Raw genomic sequence first — 13,744 nt, forward strand, 5'->3', positions numbered from 1 at the left:
GGCTGTCTCAGTCTGTGAACAGCTCTCATCCTTGGACTTCTTTGCATTATTCTCTGAATTCTCTTTACCTCTCCTCTGTATTGGATTCCAGTTTCCTCAATAATTTGCTCCTCAATAGTAATAAAACACATCCTTTGGTAGTTTCCCTTGAAAGCATGAGAAATAAAAATTTGGGGTGAACTATTATGGAAAAGAATCTGAAAAAGTATATATATATTAATATGTATAAAACTGAATGACTTTGCTGTACACCTGAAATTAACACATTGTAAACCATCTATATTTCAATTAAAAGTTTTGAGAAAAAGATTAACTGGGGAGAAACTTGAAAAGATGAGAGCAAGTATTAACAATTTTCCTTCAGAATTCTGAGTCACTCCATTGTCTTCTAGCTTCCAGTGTTGCTATTAAGTGATCAGTCTGATCTCTTAATTTTTCTTAAGCATTTGTATAGGACTTGTTTTTAACTCTCTTTGCAAGTCTTTAGGAAGTACTCTTTATCCCTGGGGGTTCTCAAATTTCTTGGTGATATGCCTTGGTGCTATTCACTGTGCTAGGCATTGGGTGAGCACTTCCCATCTAGTTCAACAATCCTTTCTTGAATTATTTAGTAACATTACTACCATTTTTTCCTGTTGTTTCTGCAACTCCTGCTACATGTTGGACCTTCTGGATTGATCCTTTCTTCTTCACCATCCACTTTATTTTTAAATGATTTCACCTTTTTGCAAGATTAAAAGTATTTCCAAACTTTCCCCTATCTAATCGTACAGGTAAAATATTCAGAATTAAAAACTCAGTAAGTATATAAGGATGGACATAGTATAATCTCCCTCCTATTTGGTTTTGTACTCTTCCAGTTTTCCAGTAGGAAAAAAATCATTTACCTATTTTTTTAATTTCTAAGAATTCTTTTGTTCTCCAACTTTTCCTTTTCATAGCATTTATTCAAAGACACATTATCTTCTCTGAGCTTTGAGAATTATAGCATTTTCCTCCCTAAAGTTTCCAGAAAGCTACTTTGTGAATTCCTTAGTTTCAATTTTCTGTTTGTTGTGATCTCTACCTTTCATATTGCAAGTTTCCTCAAATGTCTGCTGCTGCTGCTGCTAAGTCGCTTCAGTCGCGTCTGGTGGCCCTTAATGGTCTATTCACATTTAAGAGTGAAATACTAAAAGGCTAATTGTAAATTCTGTCCATGTACAGGGCTTATTAAATAACCAGCTTCACTGTAGGGTGATGAGTGGGGGGAAGATGGATTTTTTTTTTGAAACAAAAATATATTTGTAGGCCTTTTGTCTGCAATTGTTTTGGCCTAGGGGCTGTCAGTTGTGATTCAGAGCCCTGCCACTCATATACTTTCACTTTATCCCTCATTTTCAATCTAGCCCCTCACTCTCATCCCCACCATGTCTCCTATTAAATCCAGTGGTTCTAAAGGTTTATACTTTCCCTGAGGTTCTGAGATTTCACGGTGCTATTTTTGTTCATTGTGCTGGGCACTCACTGACTCTTGTCAGTTCTAAAAACTCATGACCTTTGGGTTTAGGAAATCTTTATAAGTAGTTCTTTGAAAATTGCCTCCCCACCATTTCTCCAATGACTAAAGCTCCTATCTCTTGCAGAGAAGTAGGGGTAGTCACTCGGCTGGATCAGATAAAGGACCTGGGGGGCTTTTTCTCATACACATCTCTGATTCCCCTCTCCCCCAACCTTAGTTCTCAGCCCCAATCCGTACCCCCTCTCCTGAGCCTCTTCTGGGTTCGGAAGGGCACACTGATTTGCTTCTTGTTAACAATCACCTCAGCAGGTAGAGCCCATCTCATTCTGCTCTGCTAGCTCAACCTTCACCTTCCCATTTACTTTTTTTCCAAAATGTTTATGTCTTTCATTCATTGCTGTCACCTTGTTTTCCTTGTCATAGAGTCATGTGCCTTTTTCGAAAAATTCCTCTGTTGACACTGAAAGGGGTTTTGGAGGGAGTAAAAAGCTCATGTGTTCAATCTGCCATACTCAAGTGGAAACCCATTGCTTTGCTTATAATGTTCTCTTCTACTTTTCTTTTTTAAAGCCACTCAGGTGTCACAATCCTGTAAGCCTTCTCCCTAAGCACCCAAACTAGAAGGAATATCTTCCTTCTAAAAAGTTCTACAGGCCACTTCTGATCTCTGCCACCCACTAGGTATAAATTAGAGGTACTCTACAGTTAATTGTACTTAACTGCCCCATGAGGTCCATCTATAACCTTCACATGCTTTCTAGTCACTAGGTCCTGTATTTGACAAAGAAGTGAAGTGAAGTGAAGTGAAGTCGCTCAGTCATGTCCGACTGTGGACTGTAGCCCACCAGGCTCCTCTGTCCACGGGATTCTCCAGGCAAGAACACTGGAGTGGGTTACCATTTCCTTCTCCAGGGGATCTTCCCGACCCAGGGATCGAACCCAGAAACTGAGATTTACTGAATAAGAAAAGCAAATTAAGCCAAATCCCAGCCACCCTGTTTCTCCCTCTTCAGAAATACTGAGTAATGCCCCTTCACACTCCTGAACACAGTTCAGTATGCCCTTCCTCAGCTTACTCCTTCTACCCGATTGAAATGAAGAGAGGCAACCATTTTATCTGATGTCCAAGAGGGCCACTTGTTACCAGAGACATCTGCCAGAGTTAAGTGTTAACAGAGTGAGGATTATAGGAAAGCAACAAAGAACTCAACAAGATAAGACAGAAGGGCATGTCTCACAGTCCAAGTTAAAGCAGACAATATTGGAACCTGACAAACTCCAGTTCTAGAGTCTAATAACAAATCCTTGCTCTATCACTTACTACTTATGGGACCTCTATGAACTTTAGACTCCTCTCATCGGAAAACGGGGATAAGACCTACTTCATACGGCTGATGTGAAGATTAACTAAAATAACACATATGAGGGGACAACCCATCTCAGATTCTTCCTCTGTTCTTAAGAATATCCATTGCTGGCCTGAGGTTGTATTTGCATCTGGGGGGAATTTCCTTTCACTGAGACACTGAAAATGGTGAAGGAAAAAGAATTCTGGATGAGGATCAAGTCCTTAACTTTACCCTCCAAAAGTCATGAGACCTTGAACAAATTCCCTTATTTTGAAGATGAAGAGTAGCCCTGTTTCCCTGACAGTGGACCTGGATCAACTGGACAAAGCATGTGATGGACTGGCAGGTGGTTAATGGACTTTACATATTCTTGGTATCATCACCCTCTGAAGAAAAGTGTTTGGACTAGGACTCTCTATGGAACTTGGTTTGGGCACAACACTCCAGGACCACAAATTGGTCCACAAAGGCTGGAAAAGAATCTAGCCCCTTCACTATCATGACCATGGCAATGGTCAACTAGTACCATGGCACCACAGTACCATCTAGTGGACACAACACCCCTCTTCTCCCTCTCCACCAGGTGGTTAAGAAAAAGCTACTACTACATCAGAGGTTCAGAACTCTTTGGTCACCTACATCAACGGCTGATCAATCAGAGTTGGAGAGAAACCAAATATACCCCCTCTCTGTTTTTTTAATATTAACAAATACAAGCCGCAGAGAGGGCCAACTGCTCTCTGCTATTCCCTGAGGGGAACCAGAGCACAAAGCTGTTCCTCTGGTCTTCCTCTAACAGCAGGGCCTGCTTAGCTCCTCCTTAGGCAGAGCTGTTATCCAGCCCAACTTCCTTCACGCTCACTCCCCAGTCAGGATGGGAGGCACACGGTTGCTGATGGTGGGAAGAATACTGTAGTTCCAGCCTCTGCTCCAGTCTCAGTTCAGATGGTGGTCACTCATCCTTTTGAACTAGTCTCTCACTTGTCCTGGCCCAGAAACCTTGAGGTTAATCAACAACACCCACAGGAGCAGGCAGTGTGACTTCAGTCATCTTCAGATGACTCCTCTTCTGCCTCTTTTAGCCACTGGATGAACCTTTGCAGCTGTAAGGAAACAGAGTGGAGAGCTTTGTGCGTTATGGACGCACATAACCCTCCTGTTCTCCTTAGCGAATAAACAACCAGAGGCTCAGGGACCAGCCACCTGGAGTCTAGGGCCGGGAGCCAGGGAACCAGACACCCACTGCAGTCAGAGGAAGGCAACCTGACTCACCTGCTGATTCTTGCGCAACTGCTGGCCTTTGTCAGTTACCTCCCTTTGGCTGAACCAGCTCAGAATTGTTTCCTCAGCCAGGATCTCCAGTTGGTAGAAAGCCATCAGTACCTACAGAAGGCCAGCAGAGGAGGTCTCAGGGGCCTTGCAGGGTTCAAGATACAATGGGTAACAGAGGAAGACGCAGCACGATCTAGTGCCTTCCTACCAGGCCCTCAGCTGCCTCCTATACACTGTGCAGTCTCCTCCAAAACAGACAAGAGTGAGCTGTTCACTCTGATACTGGGACAGGTCTGACTTCTGTAACTGTAGTGCTCCACACATTCCCAGGACAACCTCCAAATGGCTGCCTTACTAGCTTGGCTCCAAGCTGTACTATCTCAGCAATGAGCACAACACTACAGGTAGATGACACTATTAACCAAACTCCACATGGATTCATGTCAGTCTATACTGTGTCTCCATGGAGGTCACCAAAGCCTGTTTCAAAGTAAATGCAAGACTATATGGCTTGGGGTGGTATTCACCTTGGCCATGGAAGTGCTAAGAGCTTCATGCTCCAAAAAGAAGTCCTCAATGGCTGCCAAAGATTCCAAATGATCAGCGGCGCGCTTTATGTAGTTCCTAAAGACAGGGCTCCAGGCCTTGAGCAACTGTGGGAAAGAGGAGAAGCTGCAATATATTCCTGAGCATGTACCTAGACCTGGACAGTAAAGAGAATCAATAATGATAACATAGGTCTTTCAAGACAAGAGGTGGTTGCCTGGTGGTCTAGTGGTAGGATTTGGTATTTTTGCTGCTATGACCTGGGCTCAATCCCTGATGAAGGAACTGAGATCCCGCAAGTCACAAAATTAAAAATTAAAAAAGACGAGAGATTATACAGGCTTTGTGGAACTATGTCATAGGCACCTGGGAGCTGCTGGAAGGACTGGAGAAAAAGAAATTTCCTAGGGAAGGTGAAGAGGGTCAGATGCTGCAGGCTGCTTCAAAATATCTGTTCCCAGTCTAAACGTTCACCTTATTCTGGGTCAGATCATTTTCAGTCGGAGTATGACAATCCAGTCCATTCTGGGTATGCCTTTGGGGTCTAGTACCATCTGAATACTGGAATCTCAAAGGCCACTCATTACTGAAACTAACTTGACTCCCCTGGACAACCAAACCTGCTCTAGAACCCAATCTGTGTCCAGAGGCAAGGAGAAAGGAACCACAAGTAACATATACCTCATAAGACCTTCTACTCCTGATTTCCTTTAAAGTCAAGCCCCCAAAATGTATACCTGTCTCCACTCAACCCCTTGTACCCAGCCTCAATCTTTGCTTACGGGAATCAACAGGGCACAGTAGCGGTTTGGGTCTAGCGGGGAATCCATTTGTTGCAGTGGGAACTCCAGGACCACATGGCTCAATACTTGCATCACTTCCTTCAGGCTTATGTTGTAGGCATACCTGTGGGGACACTGGGGTGACACCAGGGCCTTCACTGGCCCTTTCAGCATACTGTAGGACTATGACTTTGGCAGGACATTGGGGAAGAGGAAGTCAGATGCAACATGCAAAGGGAAGATTTTGGAAGGAAGAAGTCTATGCTGAGGCTAGAACAACGTTCTCTGTTTCAAATGCTACCAGCCTTGTCCAGTCGCGATGTCAAGGGAACATGTTCCTATTTGGGGAAGAATTAGGAGAGAACCTCCACCACCTAGGATTACCCCGAGAAGATGAGAATAGGGAGAGGCTGCTCTTACTTGAGAGAATTTATCTCCAGGACCAGATTGTCACAAGAAATGTTCTCCTCCTTGCCCCGCTGTAGTGTTCCCAGGACTTCATTCTGAAACACTAAAATCAAAGCAAGAATAAGTTCATGGGCCAATATTGCTCCAGGACGCTTTAAGTCATCCAGTCCTCACTTTATGCCCAACCAAACTGGATGTTCTCCTCTTCTGTCCCAGACACTGCTCCCTTGGCCACGTACCTTTGATGTCATCCATCTGTGGAGAGCCTGCCCGGCTGCCTAGCTCTTCAGAATCCATACTTTGCTCACTTTCAGTTTCACTCTCTTCTTCCATGTTGATTCTGAGTCCTGAGAATCCAGAAGGGGTGAGAAAAAAGAAAACGGAAGAGCCCCTGACAGAGAGCAATATATCTGCTCTGTCTGCATGAATAAATTAATGAACAAGCAGTCTGATTCTGATCCCCTGCAGAAGAAAATGGCAACTCACTCCAGTATTTTTGCCTGCAGAATCCTATGGATAGAGAAGCCTGGCAGGCTACAGTCCACTGGGCCATAACAGTCAGACATAACTTAGGGACTAAACCATTGCCAGTATGATTCTGAAGTGTTCAAACTCCCTCAAAATAACCTGATTTAGATAGTGGGTTGCAGGAATGAGGCCTAGCTTACCCCATAGATTCTGCCGTAGTTCCTCCTCTTCCTCCATGTTCATGTCTGCAGCTTTCCAGAGGTAGCCCTGGCCTGCAACTCCGACTTCTGCTGGATTGTAACCTGGAAAAGACACTGATCTTTACCAAGGGCCCAGGAGAAGCACCAACCCCTTAGGAGGAAACACTGGTATTTCTATGGGGCAGAGAGACACACAGATGCCCCACACCTGCTGAGTCTCACACCTTTCAGCTTCACTTTCTCCTTTTCTTGGTCAGCCCCAGAATCATCACTGAACTGACCATCATCCTCATCATCCTCTGCATCTGGAGAGTGCAAAGAGATCACCGAGCCCTCAGGCAGCATGATATCTGGGCCTACTACCACCTGGAGGAGAAAAAAGGAGTGGGTGGCACAAATCCATTAATGTGTGGGACAAGTACTCCCTGCAAAGGAGAGTGACTTTACTAAGTCAAGTAGAAAGCAAATGAAAACCCTGGATTGGGAATTTCAATTCAGGCTGGATTTGGTGGACATAAGGCACTTTCTGGCTCAGCATAACCACCACTCAGCTGTGCCATGTGGAGCAGGTCTTACCTGGGAAGTAAGGACACAGTGAGGCTTCAGTGTAACATTTTCCTTGACCTCAGCATTGTCACAGAGCAGAGACTGATGAATATGTGCTCCAGCAGCAACTCGGACCCCCTGCCACAGGAAGGCCTGGTCCAGCACCACGTTATCACCTGGCTCAGGACAGGAAAGACTCCTGGTCACCCATGGCTCCAATTCCAGACCAGACCACTTTTCAGACCATTTGTGGAGAATGGGGCTGACTGACACCAGCAGAGCTCCCATCCAGCTCTACCACTCCATCCCCAAATTACCATAAATCCCTTCTTCCTCTCTAAGCTCAGGCCAGAGACCAGAACATTGCTCAGCCTGACTACCCTCCACCAGTTTTACAACAATTTGACTATATACTGAACTTAAGAACCTGAGAACCTTTAAGATTTCTGGAGATCCCTTTCAAGAAACTTATTAGAATCACACTCCTGTCTAAAAGTAGAACCAAATTATTCTACCGCTTTTGTTTTGGTACATTTTAAAGTCAGAATCTTATTGTTCTCTTAATGGGGCAGTTCCATGAGAAGCATCACTTTCTTATAACCAAAGTGAGTTATTAAAGAGTATAAAGAACCCTAGACTTATAATCAGAATCAAGTACCTGCATTGCCTCTTATGAGCCATGACCTTGGAGGGACAACCACTTTTAGCCTTTTTGATTATCTATAAAACTTATCTATAAATAATACCTCACAAGGTTTTTATGAGGATTAAATGAAATAAAGTACACAGAACCCCTTTGTAAACTGCAATGTACTGAACAGGTGTTATTGCATGTTAATTATCCAGTTGGTCCTGAATGTGAATACAGGGTACCCTGGAATGCGAAGAGTCACCCAATAATAGGCTCACAGACCACAAATTAAAAGTATCACTGTTTTTACATTCCTGTTCCTTCCTTTATTAAGGCAGCCACTCTAGTTCCTTATTCTCAGGGACTATCCCTCTGTATCCTTTTCTGGACTCATGGGGTTCCCCCAAGTTCCTGCTCCTAGGATGGCCAGCTTGACCTCCCTACCTATACTCACCAATGTGACAGCCAGGGCCAATGACACTGTTAGTGATGGAGCAATTGCTGCCAATGACAGTGCCAGAACCTAAGAGCACGTTTTCCTCCAGGATGCTGCCATGGCCCAGGCTGACCTCAGGCCCTCGGTAGATGTTATGTCGGGAGTGAGTGCAGCTCTGGGTTGTGCTGTCAGTGAAGTTAGCCTCTGGGGTGAGAGGGTAGACCCATCGGCGGATGACATCTGCGCAGACAGCAGCATACATGTGTAGGTTGGAGACCCGGGCACCATATTCCTTAGTTGTTACATGCATGTGGATCTGGTTTCCTAAGATCTAAATGAGGAGAAAAAAAGGTCACCCAAGCAAGCAAGAGAGAAAGAACATCCCCCAGTATAATTCTCTTCTAACTTCCTTAAATTCCCTACTGCTTCTCAATGTCACAGCCAAGTGGCCTGAGACTTTTTTCTGTACTGCTTCCCCCTCACCTCCAGCTATTTTCCTTCCTCCTACAGCTCAATAAAATATAAGACGGGACCAAAAGTCTCCCCACCTACCCAAGGGAAAACAAAATTTCACATTACGTGTAATGGTGGATAGTCACGTTTTTAGCAATCAATTTGTTGATTTTGAGATTTTTTAACATGTCACTGGTGGTCAGATGGTATTGGGGATCTGACAAAAACGAAAAATGAATCTTCTGTGTGTCAGCAGGGTCTACTGTCCCTGAAGTTGGTGAAAATAAAAAAAGCAAATGAAGAAAGAGAGGGAAAAAGGCAGGGTTGGAGGGGTAGGGGTGGGAAACCAAAAGTTATCAGCGTGAGATAATATTACAGCCCTCTTCTAAAGAGGCACTGGGAGCCTCTTATTACCTCCTCATTCACTAACAGGCCTCGCACAAAGTCATCTCGTGTTTGATAGTCGAAGTTGTCTGTAAATAGTTGAGCCACCTGTGTGGAGAAGTCAGAGGGGGATGATGTTAAGTACTATTCTCTGGAAGCAAACATAGCCTCCTAGAGACATATCAGACACTGTGACAGCAGGACATGGGCAAGAATCCCAAAAAAGTCAGCCAATGAACTATTGGGGTCAAGACGACAACACCTCCTTGCTATAGAACAGATAAGAGAGAGGGGGAGAAGAAATATACCTTGTAACTTAAGGGGGTGGTAATACACCCTCAGAGTTTTCCTCGGTGGATATGCAGCCTTTGACCTGAGGAGCTCACCTGAGGAGAGCAGATGCTGATGTGACAATCAAGTAAGTCATAGCGAATCTCCACTCCATCTCCACTGCCCTGGAACAAGCTCTGTGGAGAAGTTACAAGGACTTAACTCATCTCTCCTGCTGAAGCCTGTCACCTTCCCACTTCAAGGACCCCAGATAAACACATACCAGAGGGAAAGAAAAACGTCGGAGGCCTTGGGTCTTCTGGAAATGGAGCACCTGATTTGTGGCACTATCCACGGCCACTACCACGTTGTCCTCATGACAACGAGTTGGGTGGCTGGGGGATGACTCCTTGAAGATCATCGTCATCACAGACACATTTTTTTCTAGCTTCCTCCTTAACCTATAAAGGACAGGAAGGAGATAGCTGTAAAAAAGCAGTCCTAGGGCTCTGTTGGTCCCAAACCCTACCTCTACTGTTTTCCCATCCTGACCTGTGTTCTTCCAGGGCTCTGGTAATATTGATGTTTGAGATGACATCCCCATACACCAGAAGGAAGTCAGAGCGCACCAAGGCTTTAGCATCAACATCACGGAGAACATCCCCCAGTGATCTATACAGCTCTGATGTAATTATTCGAACCACATTGAGGGATGTTGGGCGGCACCATTTGGATTTCCTAAGGGAAGGGAGGGGTGAGGGGAATGAGTAAACCAAACATAAAGATCATGCAGAGCTTCTCTATTCCCCCACCATTCAACATTCACACTCCTTTGCTGTGATTTTTTTGGAGTTTCTGCCAGCTTCTCCTCCACTTCAAAGAGATTAATGAACTATAATTAATGGTTTCAGTATAGTGTCTTGTTTTATGTATATAATCTTGTTTGATGTATATAAATCTTGTTTTCAGTATATAATCTTGTTTTATGGGCTAGAGAAGCATGGCTATTTCCTCTCCATTCCCTGACCCATCCCCAAACATGGATTGGAACTAAAAATCCCACTGAGACTTAGGTTATTTGAAGTATTCTAGGGACAAACTTTTCTCTTAAAGTTCATATCACATTTAGGAGCTGTCTGATGGAGATCATGCTAATCCTAGCCTTTATTTCCTAAGCTTCCTTAAATCCTGAGAGTCACTCTTTATCAAAAAGATTTCACTCAACATTTGTTAAGTGTTTACTATGTGCTTGGTACTAAGCTAGGTACCAGGAATACAAAGATGAGGAAGAGCTCAACATTTAGAAGCTCAGTGGAAAAAAAAAGATGTTACTCTTGTAACTGGCAGATTGGAGCCACCAAATAAAAAGCAAAACTCACTGGGACTAAACTTTATGAGATTCAGAAAAAATTCAAATGCTGTTCTTTAATCTTTGTCACAACTTCAGCTACTCTCCTCCTAAGTGGAGAGAATGCCCTTAGACCTTACAATGGGATACAAATAGACACATTTTTCTCCCTCATAATTTCCCCTTAGTTACATTCATCCTAAGGAAACCAGGGAAAAAATGGTGAAACACGGAAAGAAAAGTTGCAGAGCTTACAGTAAATGTTCCTTGATTTGAGCAGCTTTCCAGCAACAAAAGACAAAGGTTTCCTGTACACCTGTGGCAGTCAGAAATTCCAGAGTGTAGTCAATTAGTGCCACATTGGCCAGGGGCAAGAGGACCTGGAGGATAAGAGACAAAAAAAAGTCTGAAGACTTGTTATCTGTGAGGATCCTCTGAGAAGCATTCTTCCCCCTACTTCAACCACAATTTCACTCTTCTGTCAGTATTTTCAAACACTAGTTTTATCTTTCCTATTTAAAAGTAATCAGGCTCCTACCTTTGATGTTTATGGAATGCTCTAAACATGAGTCTGCTGTGCTTAGTTGCTCAGTCATGTCCAATGTCCAACTCTTTGCAACCCCATGGACCGCAGCCCACCAGGCTCCTCTGGCCAAGAGGATTCTCCAGGCAAGAAAATTGGAAGTGGGTTGCCATGCCCTCCTCCAGGGGATCTTTACAACCCAGGGATCGAATGCAGGTCCCCCGCATTGCAGGCAGATTCTTTACCCATCTGAGCCACCAGGGAAGCCCAAGAATACTGGAGTGGGTAGCATATCCCTTATCCAGGGGAATTTCCCCACCCAGGAATCAAACCGAGGTCTCCTGGATTGCAGGCAGATTCTTTACCAGCTGAGCTACTCCGGAAGCCCAAACATGAGTTTAACGTGTTGCAATCTGGATACAGTAAACACAGAATTTACTTGCTTAGCATCAGACAGAGCTGATACAGAACAGACAACCCTGATTTCTAACACTAGAAATCAGTCATACCTCCAGAAACTTAGGCCTTTTTCCCTGTAAGATTTCCTTCCTTGATCTCTTTCTAAGAGCCAGGGGCTAGCCATCCCAATCAGTTGCCCCAAATAAATAGCCAATTAGACTATCTGGAGGTGGGGTGGGGAGTCAAAGACGGTTTTCCGAAAAAAGAATGTAAGTCCTTTTCTTTGAAATGGGGACTGCTGAGGAACCCAGCAATCATTAGGAGTAGTTCAGTCCAATTCCCCAGTGTCTAGACAATACAGGGGATGCTGGCAACCAGCCACTGAACCCGTTCTGTTCTCCTTTTGACAGATGGCACTGACTGTCATCAAAAGCTGGAAAGGAAAAAAGCACACTGTACAAGATCCAAAACAGCTGTTACTATGGGATCAGACTAGTCTGCTCCTTTTTTAGGCCCAGAACCTCCCTTTTGGAGGCAAAAGGAGGTAACATTTTCTTTCACCTAAGAATCTCTTTTTCCTATGCATAAAAGCCGCGCAGCCTCCTCTTGAGGCACTGAATCCTCGTGTGAAGGCTTCTCACAAGCACTGGTCCAAGGTTAGTTCTGCGGGCCTCCCAAACCCGGAGGTGAACAGCACTACGCGTGCCCAAATCTGCCAGCCACTCACTTGGTCAGGGCTTTTGACCGTCTCTCCGCTTTCCTCCTAACCAGATAAACACGATTTCTGGGAAAGAGAGTGGGCACAAGTCCTTCCAGAGGCCGCCTCACCACACAGTATTACTTGCTCTAGCCCTGCCACCTACAAGGCCCTCCGGCAGCTCTCGAGCACGTCGCTCACCCGAGGCTGGTCCTTGGAGATGGGGAAGAAGCGACGGTTGAAGCTGTCGGCCACCAGAACTGCTTGTAGGGGCGGCGGCGGTTCCTCCTCCGCCCCTCTGGCCGCCCCACCACCGCTGCCGCCGCCGCCTCCCGGTCCGCCGCCGCTGCGCTTGTTGACCTGACTGGCTAACGCACCAGGCGGCGCCACCACAGTAGCCGCCATCTTCTCTCACGGCCACCACTTCCGCACGGAAACTGACACGGCACACAGTAAGGGACAAAAAGATCCAGCACTCGAAATGCGAAGGAGTAGCGAAAGAAGGGAGGGAGGAGCCGAGGGCGGAAGAATGCGCATGCGTCTCCCCTAGGTCTGCCTAAGGGCTGAGCTGCGAGGCAGAGAGCAGTGGGGCCCAGCGGCGCGGGTGCGGCCAGTTGAGGCCGTCGGGCGGCGAGGAGGGGTTTTATGGCAACAAATGTTGCCATCATTTGTTCCTGAGCCAAACTGCCGTTCTTAGGGGATAATGAGACTCGTACTCTGCGAAGCGGCTCTGGATGTATAATCTCCACTCCGTGCTTGCGTGCTAAGTCGCTTCAGTTCAGTTCAGTTCAGTAGCTCAGTCGTGTCCGACTCTTTGTGACCCCATGAATTGCAGCACGCCAGGCCTCCCTGTCCATCACCAACTCCCGGAGTTCACTCAGACTCACGTCCATCGAGTCAGTGATGCCATCCAGCCATCACATCCTTTGTCGTCCCCTTCTCCTCCTGCCCCCAATCCCTCCCAGCATCAGTCTTTTCCAATGACTCAACTCTTCGCATGAGGTGGCCAAAGTATTGGAGTTTCAGCTTTAGCATCATTCCTTCCAAAGAGATCCCAGGGCTGATCTCCTTCAGAATGGACTGGTTGGATCTCCTTGCAGTCCAAGGGACTCTCAAGAGTCTTCTCCAACACCACAGTTCAAAAGCATCAATTCTTCCGCGCTCAGCCTTCTTCACAGTCCAACTCTCACATCCATACATGACCACAGGAAGGGACAAAAAGATCCAGCACTCGATGGACTAGATTGACTAGATGGACCTTAGTTGGCAAAGTAATGTCTCTGCTTTTGAATATACCATCTATGTTGCTCATAACTTTTCTTCCAAGGAGTAAGCCTCTTTTAATTTCATGGCTGCAATCACCATCTGCAGTTATTTTGGAGCCCAGAAAAAGAAAGTCTGATGCTGTTTCCCCATCTATTTCCCATGAAGTGATGGGACCAGATGCCATGATCTTCGTTTTCTGAATGTTGAGCTTTAAACCAACTTTTTCACTCTCCTCTTTCACTTTCATCAAGAGGCTTTGTAGTCC

General features: G+C 45.4%; 1 protein-coding gene across 2 annotated transcripts; it reads right to left on the minus strand.

Annotated features, from left to right (window-relative positions):
- On the minus strand, positions 3,530 to 12,820 carry EIF2B5 (eukaryotic translation initiation factor 2B subunit epsilon). Of its 2 annotated transcripts, XM_005675263.3 has the most exons (16): positions 12,415 to 12,820; positions 10,850 to 10,974; positions 9,799 to 9,984; positions 9,530 to 9,707; positions 9,363 to 9,443; positions 9,007 to 9,084; positions 8,158 to 8,470; positions 7,103 to 7,248; positions 6,751 to 6,892; positions 6,527 to 6,628; positions 6,098 to 6,205; positions 5,871 to 5,961; positions 5,451 to 5,574; positions 4,650 to 4,775; positions 4,123 to 4,233; positions 3,533 to 3,953 (listed from the first exon to the last, which is right to left on the minus strand). In XM_005675263.3, exons 1-16 carry the CDS (start codon positions 12,616 to 12,618, stop codon positions 3,894 to 3,896), a joined length of 2,175 nt encoding a protein of 724 aa, XP_005675320.2. In that variant the 5' UTR covers positions 12,619 to 12,820; the 3' UTR covers positions 3,533 to 3,893. The 2 variants fall into 2 exon arrangements, with proteins under 2 accessions (XP_017902820.1, XP_005675320.2); XM_018047331.1 differs by lacking the exon at positions 4,650 to 4,775 and having other exon boundaries at positions 3,530 to 3,953; positions 12,415 to 12,658.

The sequence above is a fragment of the Capra hircus genome, chromosome 1, assembly GCF_001704415.2.
Source record: "Capra hircus breed San Clemente chromosome 1, ASM170441v1, whole genome shotgun sequence".
Taxonomy (NCBI): domain Eukaryota; kingdom Metazoa; phylum Chordata; class Mammalia; order Artiodactyla; family Bovidae; genus Capra; species Capra hircus.